The sequence below is a fragment of the Carettochelys insculpta genome, chromosome 2 (assembly GCF_033958435.1).
Source record: "Carettochelys insculpta isolate YL-2023 chromosome 2, ASM3395843v1, whole genome shotgun sequence".
NCBI classification, from domain to species: Eukaryota; Metazoa; Chordata; order Testudines; family Carettochelyidae; genus Carettochelys; species Carettochelys insculpta.
Genome location: NC_134138.1, coordinates 185,543,701 through 185,554,648, shown reverse-complemented (window position 1 = coordinate 185,554,648; position 10,948 = coordinate 185,543,701). Strand labels below are relative to the sequence as shown.

The 10,948-nt window shown below is 43.1% G+C and overlaps 1 protein-coding gene across 1 annotated transcript; it reads left to right on the top strand.

Annotated features, from left to right (window-relative positions):
- The first annotated feature begins 1,453 nt into the window (after positions 1 to 1,453).
- Positions 1,454 to 2,389, top strand: LOC142008306 (putative G-protein coupled receptor 141). The gene has a single exon (XM_074985487.1). It carries the CDS (start codon positions 1,454 to 1,456, stop codon positions 2,387 to 2,389), a length of 936 nt encoding a protein of 311 aa, XP_074841588.1.
- Positions 2,390 to 10,948: the final 8,559 nt, after the last annotated feature.

Genomic DNA, 10,948 nt, shown 5'->3' with positions numbered 1-10,948 from the left:
CTGTTAACACAAAGTGCTCATAACTAAGGATAAAAAAAGCAGTCAGGTAGCATTTTAAAGACTAACACAATAATTTATTAGGTGATGAGCTTTCATGGGACAGACCCACTTCTTCAGATCTACAGCCATATCAGAACAGACTCAATATATAAATCACAGAGGTCCAAAAATTGTTATCCAATTAGGACCTCTCTGCTTTATATATTGAGTCTGTATGGCTATGATCTGAAGAAGTGGGTCTGCCCCACAAAAGGTCATCACCTAATAAATTATTTTGTTAGTCTTTAAAGTGCTACATGGCTGCTTTTTTGTTTTCATAGAATGCAGACTAACACAGCTATTTCTCTGTCATACCTAAAGATAGTACTCAAATAATTTGGCCAAGCAGCAGATTTTTTCTTCCTTACCTTTGTTTCAAGCTATTAATTAATAAGTGTTTTTAAGCGCATGGCTGACAAAATTTTCACAACATGATCAGCTCTTTCTCTAACCTATCCTTGTTTTTTAACATCTTTAAGCTCAGCTTTTGAAGCCATCCCTTCCTAATGAGCAGGAACGCTGAGCTGAAAATCCTAATAGCCCATTTGGTGGGAAACTCATTTGCAGTAGCTGAGATATGAGAAATGAAGTAATCCAAGAATTTCTAGGATACTATATAGTAGTAGTAGGCATCCTTCAGTCTGCATAGACTATGGATCGCGCCCTTTAAAGTTTCAATTGAGGACTTCATTTACAGCGTCTATTGTGACTATGAAGACCCACACGAGAGTGACAGTCCTTGCTGCATCTCTTGCAGATGTAGTGGGTGTCTGGCAAGTCCTTATTGTGCTTTCTGTGCACTCGCTTCTTCTCTGCTAGCTGTCTGATATTCATCTCGCCCTTCTGAAGGCCCTTGTGTAATCCCCGCCTCCATCTGCTGTGGTCATCTGCTAGTTCTTCCCAGTTGTCCAGCTCGATGTCTACCTCTCTGAAGTCTCTCTTGCAGACATCTTTGTAGCGCAACTGGGGGCATCCGGGAGGTCTTTTGCCAGAGGCTAGCTCACCATACAGGATGTCTTTTGGAATCCTTCCATCATTCATCCTGTGGACGTGGCCAAGCCAGCGGAGTTGACGCTGCCTGAGGAGGGTGTGCATGGTTGGGATTCCAGCTTGCTCAAGGACGGCAGTGTTGGTCACTCTGTCCTTCCATGATATTCCAAGGATGCGCCTGAGGCAGCGCAAGTGGAAGACGTTCAGCCTCTTTTCCTGGCGGGCATACAGGGTCCAAGTCTCGCTGCCATAAAGGAGGGTGCTGAGGATGCAGGCTCTGTAGACTTGCATACCCTGGAGCCAAAACTGGGCTGAAGGCTCAGCCTGCTTTTCAGACAGTAGCACTCAGTTCTAAATCTCACTGTAATCTTTAATGACATTGATGTCTTCTTTTTCAGAGTCCAGAAGAGAGCTATTCAGGACCATGCCTGGAGAGACTACAATCTCACAGACCACACCTGTGGATACATCTCCACTCAATGCCACTCATCTTGACGTTCCACAATACATATTGATTACAATATATACGACAGCATTCATTGGCGGTACGATTGGAGCCGTCACAATGTCATTTTTGCTGGTTAAAATGAACACTCTGTCAGTGACCATCACAGCGATTGTAAACCTTGTGGTCATTCACAGTCTGCTTCTCCTGACAATGCCGTTTCGTGTTTATTACTATATCAGTCAGAAGTGGATTTTTGGGATGCCCTTTTGCAAAGCAGTGAGTTCTATGATACACATCCATATGTACCTCACTTTTCTGTTCTACATGATCACGCTCATTATCCGGTGGCTCATTTTCTTTCAATGGAAGGATAAGGTGGAGTTCTACAGGAAGCTGCATGCGGTGGCTGCTAGTGCTGCAGTGTGGATAGCGGCCCTTGTGGTTGTCCTACCCTCGTTCATTGTTCAATACGGGAGCTCTGGGAATTATGAAAATGGCAAATGTTTTAATTTCCAAGAAGAGCTAAAGAGGAAGAGTGTGAAAGCCCTGAACTACAGCCTCATCACTGTTGTAGCTGCCATCACATGTGTCCTTTTAGGCTTACAAGTCTTCATTATTCTAAGAGTGGTGAAAAAGCTTCCAGGCTCTGTCTGGTCACATCAAGAATTCTGGGCTCAGATCAAAAGCTTGATGTTCATATCTCTGATAATCATTTGTTTCCTTCCATATCACATTTTTAGGGTCTATTACATAGAACATATGAATGAAGATCGCCAATTACAAAATTACAATGAAATCTGTTTGAGTGTCACTGCCATCAGCTGCCTTGATTTGCTGTCATTTGTTATCAGCGGAAGCCATTTCTTTAAGCAAAAGATTATTATGCTTCAAAGTAAGCTTGCATGCTGTTAGGTTCCTTCATCTTTAGAGATCATCTTCCACACTACAGCGTTTAGGTGGGAGGAAAACAGATGGCTATGTTTCTATTTTTTAAAACAATGGTTATTGGTGGAGACAAGTCAAAAAGCCTTATAAAGTATATGCATTTATTTTATATCATTTAAACACAGTACCAGCAAAATAATACATACTCTTCGAGTAGGTGAAATAGCAGACTGATGAGCTCTATGCTGTGTTGTACTGGAGAAGAAGGTTCCAATCCCACACTCAGAGGAAAAAGAAGCAATAGTCTAAGATGATACTGTATGTGGAAGGGAAAAAATAAAGCCACATACAAATCAATGAACAGTAGCTTATGTCATAAAACATATAGACTTTTGAAGTTCCTAGATCTCTATACGTTATGTATACTGTTTGCATGTTAGTTATTAACAACAATGTGGGGTAGAATGAGGTGTTTCAGCAGGTCTTTGTTGAGGAATTTGGGGCCAACTCTGCAATGTGACTTTCTAGTTAAATTGATCAACTCACACAATTCTTAAATAGTAAGCAGGAAATTTATCTTTTAAATCCTACACCTCCGTCCCCGCCAACTCACTCTTTTAAAAATGGTTTTGTGGTGGTAGGGAAAGGTCTGATTCATTTCTATCCTGTGCTGTAAAAATATCTCTGTAAGTAATTATACAACACTGGGCACTACATTCGTCATGGGCAGTTCAAATCAAAAGCCAGTGTTTAGTCTCTTTCTTCCCAGAATTGCAGTTAATGCTACAAATAATTTAACTTAGATTATTATTCAGACAGCATTTGCGTGGTTCTTCAATGTCATTTATTTTAGTCTCCAAGGTAACAACAATTTCCTTTTCTATGATTCAGTTTTGAAGACGATAGTCTGGCTGTTCAGAATGCCCCTAGGATAAAATTAGTTCTACAGAATTTTGTGATATGGGCAAGTAAAAATATAAAAGACAACAACATTGGCTGGGATTCAATGAGGTTAGCATGCATGGTGAGATTGAGCAGACAGTTATATTTCACAGTTATAGATCCATGGTGAGTACTGAGGATCATTTTAAAACCTAGACATACCCAATATGAAGGCAAGGAAAAAATGTAAAAAAATCACTTTGTGAAAGATACTTAAGCTCACACAGACGTATTGTATTGTACATGTCCCAGTAAAGAGCACGTCATTGACAGCTTTAGCTCAAAATTTGGATGGTTCATTTCTATTTCCATTTCTTCTTGTCTTCTGCAGCAAGTTCCTTCCAGAGTCAGGTGCATAATACATGAATCATTTGGCAGATTTGGTAGTATTTTGCTGGTTAACTCCTTTTCATGGATCTGCCCATGTCGTCACCTCTAAATAGCATAACCTCACCCTTTCATTCAGCTCACCTTTCATTTCCTTTCGCTGCATTGTCTAGATGCCAAGAGTACTGCTGCCCTCCTGAACACACCTTGTGTTGATGTCTACCATTCACCTGCTCTGTGCCTTCTTCCCTCATGCTCAGAACGCCTTCCTTCTCACTCAGTAGGTCAGACTAGGTTATAGCAGCCTCAATGGAGAAGGGCTTAGTATTCCTCATGAGCAACCACAAGAGTTTGGAACCATCGAGAAAGGCTGTAACATCAGGAAGAGAAGGTGAAAATGAAATTGTTTCTATTTTTTTCTGTGTCATCCTTGGTGTGCAGAATATACTTTGAATGGGATCTGTAGACTAACTTATACCTTTACAACACTATATAAATGTTTTGTAATAACAACAGTAAATGTTTTGTGAGCCAAGCTGCCACATCCTTTCATTCATGTCTTTCCTACAAATATGCATAAATTAAATAAAAACCATTTTATATTTAAATTTTATAACATGTTATTCTCGGGATAGAGTTACCGACATTAAATGTTGATGAGTCAAATAAACATGTTAGTATATTGTGAAAGTCATATGTAGACTAAGTAATTCTTTTAAGAATACACAGGTATAGTTACTGCCTTCTACCTTCAGTTGCAATTCTGGAGTATCATCCAAGAGGTACGGTTGAACCAAAATCTCCTCATGCCAGCTTATGTTAGTTTGTGGCATTCAGTATCACAAAATAAAAAACAGCATGACAAATACTGGAAATAAAGTGAAAGGGAATTCTGACTTGTTAGAAGCAATGTGCCTGTCTAGTAAGCAAGTCTTAGATTAAGGGAGAGCAAGATACGGCCTGCAGGCTGAATTTGGCCTGCAGACTACCTTAGGCACAGAACATCTTCCTGCTCCCTGTAGCTATCTGCTCCAGATGCTGGCGGGGGCATGGGGGTGTGGTAATTTGCATGCCATTCCCACCCCCTTGCAAAATATCTAAAGTCCCATTGGCTGGTTTCCAACCAATAGGAGCTGAGAGATTTTGTGGGTGGGGGTGGGATGAGCAGCCTGTGAAGGCTCCTCCTCCTCTCCAGCATTGGGGCAGAGAGCTACAGAGAGCAGGCCAGAGTTTTGAGCAGACTGGGGCTGAAGCAAGCAAAGAGCCAGTCTCAGAGCTGCTAACCAGGTGTGCCCAGGTAAGTCTCCCAGGAGGGCCTCTGGCACCCCATCCCATCCCTCCCTCCAACTTTCTGCCCCCATGCCCCACACAACACTAACCCTCTTCCCTTCCTCCTGGACCCATATCTTCTCCCACACCCTGCACACCAGTCCCCTGCCCTAGCTCCCAGCCCAAACCCACAGCCCTGCATCCCAGCCCACAGAGGCCACACTTCTACACGCCTTTTTGGAGTCTGGAAGAACATCTTTCAGACTCCAAATCATGTGACCTTATGCTAATGAGGTGCAGGAAATTTACATCCACACCTCATTAGCATATTTTGGGCCATTTATTAGTTCGGAGAAAGTGGCATGTGTAGAAACGGCCAACCAGAGCTACCAGAATAATAATTATATTGCTCATATTATCGCGAATTGATATGGGATCTGAACAAAAATGATTTGTTTTTGTATATCTGATTTTTAACTGCAACTAATGTTTCACTAGAGATTGGGATTAATTATGACTACATCTCATTGCTAATGTAAACCAAAAGTTAGGATGCAAACTCTGTAAGGGAGATCACAAGCAGAGCCAAGTTACTAAATACACATCTTTGTGTGAGAAAAAGAAAACGTGAGAAATTGTGAAATGTTTTATAACCAAATTCCAAATCTAACCAGGACAGTGGATCACATTTAAATAGGTGAGGGGTATGATAAAAGTGGCAAGGGAAGATGTATGGAAATATACTTCATGCAAAATACATCATCATAACAACCACTTGTAAAGATATGTAGGAGCAAAGGAGTATGTGAAACAAATGCAGTTAGTACTTAGTTTCAAATAACTCTTTACGGCTACACCTACACTAGCCAAAAACTTCGAAATGGCCATGCAAATGGCCATTTCGAAGTTCACTAATGAGGCTCCTCATTAGCATGCGGGCGGCCACGGCACTTCGAAATTGACGTGGCTCGCTGCCGCACAGCTCGTCCAGACAGGGCTCCTTTTCGAAAGGACCCTGCCTACTTCAAAGTCCCCTTATTCCTATGAGCAGATGGGAATAAGGGGCCTTTGAAGTAGGCTAATTGTTCTAGGTCATAAAGTTGCAAGTCATTACATATAAGCACCAAGCTGGATGCAACAAAGTAGAGTCCTGTAGGGGATATTTGTGTCAGTGGAGGGCGAGCAGTGTTACCATTGCTGTTTTCTGCAAATGTCCTGCTGGAAAGAAGATTGTCAGTTCCTCTGAAAAACTGGTGCCCAGATCATTCCTTATAGAGGCAGAGAATTTCCCACAGTCAAAGCATGTTAATTTTCATAGATCACCACCCACATTATTGGGTCACAGTGAACTTCCCTCTTCCCTACTCTGATGAACACACAGCTTTCTGAAAATGGACTACAGCCACTTTGCACTACCATAACTCACTCCCCAGGGAAAAGTTTTAACACCATAAACTTTGTGATGGTGTAAACCACTACTGAAATTGGCCCTCTGTTTCTCCAAAGATTTTAAGTGTTTTCAATAAATAAGTGAATAACAGGTCAAACTTCAAGGGGGAAGGAAGGAAACTAAAGCAATAGTCATTATGGACGATACAAAAAGCAACATAGTGCTGAGACATTTTCTTCTAGTTATGGAGCAACAAACATTATGACCATGTCTACACCGGCATAAAACTTCGAAATGGCCATGCAAATGGCCAAATCAAAGATTACTAATGAGGCACTGAAATGCATATTCAGCACTTCATTAGCATGCTGCCAGCCGTGGCTCTTCGAAATTGCTGCTTTTTGCTCATGCGTAGCTCGTCCAGACAAAGGACCCTGGCATCTTTGAAATCTCCTTATTCCTATCTCCCTCTGGGGAATGTAGGTCCTTGCCTCCATCCAGCAGCACAGGCCTGAGTTCCAGAAAACATGGGCCTTGTGGATGCAGACAGGCCAGCCAACATATGTGTCTTGGAAGCAGCCCCAGCAGTCCACTGAGAGGTAGCCCTTCCTGTTTATAATGTATCCCCCTGTTTATAACATCCAGGGCCCTGAGGCAGTTGTGGGACTTCATGCTGGCGAATCCTGCAATGGCCACATCCAGGTCACCAATCCGCATAAGCCTGTGGAGCAGCAGGGCATTCAGCACATGGACCACCTGCAGGGAGGGGACATGGGCTCCCATGAGGGTGTGCTGGGCGTGCCCACCCTCCCCTCAGCTCCCCCTCCCTGGGCAACCCCCTCCCCAGGCCCCCTCCCTGGACCCCTTCCCCAACCCCCTACGGTCCCTGCCCAGGTCTCCTTGCCTCCATGACAATGGCCCCAACAGTGGCCTTGCCCACACAGAACTGGTGTCCTACGGATCGGTAGCTGTCTGGAGTGGCCAACTTCCAGACAGCAATGCCGACCCTTTTCTCGACAGCGAGGATGCGCCGCATGTGGGTGTCGTGGTGCCTCAGGGTGGGGCTGAGCCACTGGCACAGCTCCAGGAACATCTGCAGGTGCATCCAGAAATTCTGGAGCCAGTGGCCATTGTTCCACTCCCCTCCCCCGTGACAAGGTGCTCCCACCACTCTGAGGTGGTGGGGTAGCTCCAGAGCCAGCGGAGCACCCGGCGGTGGTGGGGGAAATAGGAAGGCCCCATGGTCTGGGGCAACTCCTTCATCCCCTGAGGAGGACTCCCCTTCCAGGAGGTGCTAGGCAGCCTTCTGCACAGAGCTGAGCAGGGCAGCTCCTGCCTCCGCAACAGCCCAGATGGCTTCTGGCTGCTGCTGCTGCTGCTAAGGGCCCATAGCTGCATTCACAGGGTCTTCAAGTTTGGTGTCAGCTCTACAGGCCTTGTGCTGTGCAGGCTCAGAGTGTCTGGGAGGGGCCCTTTAAAGGAGCGGCTTGCTGTTGCCCTGGAAGAGCAGTCCACCCTGTGAGCCTGTTCACAAGCTTTCCTGGCCCCTTATTTCAAAAGAAGCCACTTTTGTGTGTAGACACTTTCCTGGGGGGCCCCTTTTGATGTTGCCCATCACTACATCAACGTTGAACATCGACGGTGCCAGCCCTGGAGGATGTGTAGACGCTACACATTGAAGTAGCTTTTTTTGATATCTCTACATCGAAATACGCTATGTCAATGTAGCATTCTAGAATAGATGTAGCTCTGGAGTCCCTTGCTAACCAAGAGGCAGAAGAATTTGTAGACATATCGACTACAAGTCTAACAGTGAAAAGGAGGGGCATGTTTTCCTCAAGATATACCTATCTCACAGAGCTGGAAGGGACCTTCAGAGGTCATCAAGTCCAGTCTCCAATCCTCTTCCCTCACAGCAGGACCTATCATCCTCCCTGACAGATTTTTTTTTAATCTATTTGTCCTAGATCCCTACATGGCCCCCTGAAGGGCTGAACTCATAAGGCTGGGTTTAGCAGGCTAATGCTCAAATGCACTGAGCTATCCCTGAGAGCAATGAGCTGAGAGACGAGAACTATATTGCAAAGCAGAGTGCTTTATTACTTATAATAAGAATAATAATGGTCTTGCACAGCAAATTAATCTATGCTGCCAACAATTACACCAACGCAACCCAGCTGTCTTCAGATTATGTCCCCAGTAACCTAAGTAGCATGAATGTCTTCAGCTGGCTTTGGAATTTACTCAAAAAATACTGTGTCTAATGCAAAAAGAAGAACAGAATTCAGTTCTATCAGCTCTTAGGTGTGGTGACTCTGCAGGGGCAGGAGGAGTACAAATCAGATTCTGAAATATACATCCACAGGTCAGTGCCGTAATACACTACTGAGAGAGAAGTTGCTATTTTTAAATATAGTCACCTCATTGAAGTGCCTGAAGGTCTGGTAAGTGGTTTGCAGAAGGTAGGCTAAGGTAGTTTACAGAAACATAGAAAGACAAAAGCCATATATCATAGTGGCTGGATAGATGACAAGCAGGGATTATACCTTATGGTTTTTATAAGGTATAATCATATATATATGGTGTACTCATAAAAATCTTATATATATGGTGTACTTACCTGACTCCATAACCTTTAATTGTATATGTAGCCGCTGGTCAACCTAACCACGCATTCAAATCAATGTTTCCCTCACCCTCTGATAGAGAGTGTTTTAAAACCTGTCATTTAAATTGAATTGCTATAAGTGATTTGGATGAATATAGGTAAAAAAGGATGAATATAGGCAAGCAAACAGGAATGCAGGGGTAAGATTAGAAAGGCAAAGGCACAAAATGAGCTCAAACTAGCTACAGGCATAAAGGGAAACAAGAAGATCTTATAAATACATTAAAAACAAGAGGAAGTCTTGCGGCACCTTATAGACCAGGCGTGTCCAACCTGTGGCCCGCGGGCCGCATGCAGCCATGGACAGCTAGTAATGCGGCCCCACAAGATCGTAAACTTTTAACATTATTATGTGATTTATATACATTAACTATATTATATATTTTGTACGCGGCCCAAGACTATCTTCACTCAATGCAGCCCAGGCAAGCCAAAAGGTTGGACACCCATGTTATAGACGAACAGATATTCTGGAGCATAAGCTTTCATGGGCAAAGACCTGCTTCATTACATGCATGAGTGGGGGGGTGGTTTCAGAGGGGTATTTAAGGAGTGCGGTCCCAATAAGAGGGAGGGCCAGAGCTGACAAGGGCTATTCAGCAAGGTGGAAATGGCCCAGTATCAACAGTACTTATCAAAAGAGGAAAAAACAAGTCAGATCAGACAGGGGGATGTGAGTCTTTGTCAGAATCTAATAGGAAGACATTAGCATCTGCCTGAGCAGAGATTACTAATGAAGTGCTGCAATGAATATGCCACACTTCATTAGGCTAATTCTGCCCACGGCAACTTCAAAGTTGCAAACTTCGAACCACCAGCATTCTGTATAGCTGTTGGCACTTTGAAGTACCCATGTAACTTCAAAGTGCCCTTTGTTGGGGAGTAAGGGCACTTTTTAGTTGCACAGGTACTTTGAAGTGTCCGTGGCTACATGACATGCCAGTACTTCGAAGTTTGCAACTTTGAAGTTGCCGTGGGAAGAATTAGCCGAATGAAGAGCTGTATGTTCATCACAGCACTTCATTAGTATTCTCCATTCAGGCCGATTACCATGTCCCCGTTGAAGAAGGGGGCTAGTGTAGACACAGCCTAGGACCCTGATCCTCACCAGAGCCTCCAGACACTACTCTGACACAAATAATAAATCATCCAAGGATCTTGCAATCTAATTTTAAACACAGTGAAAGGTGCGGGTGACTGGCAATGATGTGTGAGGAAAGACAACGGCATGACAGGAAATCTGATCCGTGATTTGTCTTCTAAATTAAGATTCCATGAGCTGTCAGGAAACAAAAGCCTTTGGGTATGATGTTTCAGAATGCATCATGAGGATGCATAGTTTAAAAAAAAAAAAAGCAAGGAGTCCAGTAAGCCACTTTGATCCCATTTGCCTCAATGAATTTCTAAATGTACACAGGCACAAAACTTTTTCAAGGTTTACCAAAGGTTTGACTTTTATATTTAAAATCCTGCCTAGTAAAATAAGAAGGAAATACAAAGAGGATTACCTTTCTGTCCCTCTTTCAAATCGAGTATATGAAGGAGAGAAGCCCTGAATTTAATTTTCATTGTTTACATCCTCTCATGTATAGCAATATTATTTTGAATGAATGTACAGAATGGGGTCCTAGGCCCCTGTAGATCAATTTTAATATGGTCCTATAATCTAAGGAGACGTGTTCCCGGTAAGTCTGATTCTTTCAATTTGTTCTACAGATTATTCTACCTTTTCAGTTTATGGTAAAATTACACCAAATATTTTATTTATTATTTAATGTAAGTTAACCATTATATTTAAATAATTCCCTTCCCATAAGCAGTAAATGAATTAAGTCTCAAAGAAAGCCTACATTTGTGTGGGAGTAAGAAAAAGACCTTGGAAAGAAAATTTGCTTCCCCAGGACTTGCTCCTGCCTAAACTGTGCTTATGGGAGTCCAAAACGTGGCTACGAAACTATTAAAAACAGCATGTGAGCGACAACTTTAAGCC

Coding starts and splice junctions, on each gene's coding strand:
- LOC142008306 (XM_074985487.1), top strand. CDS start 1,454: ATGCCTGGAGAGACTACAATCTCACAGACCACACCTGTGGATACATCT.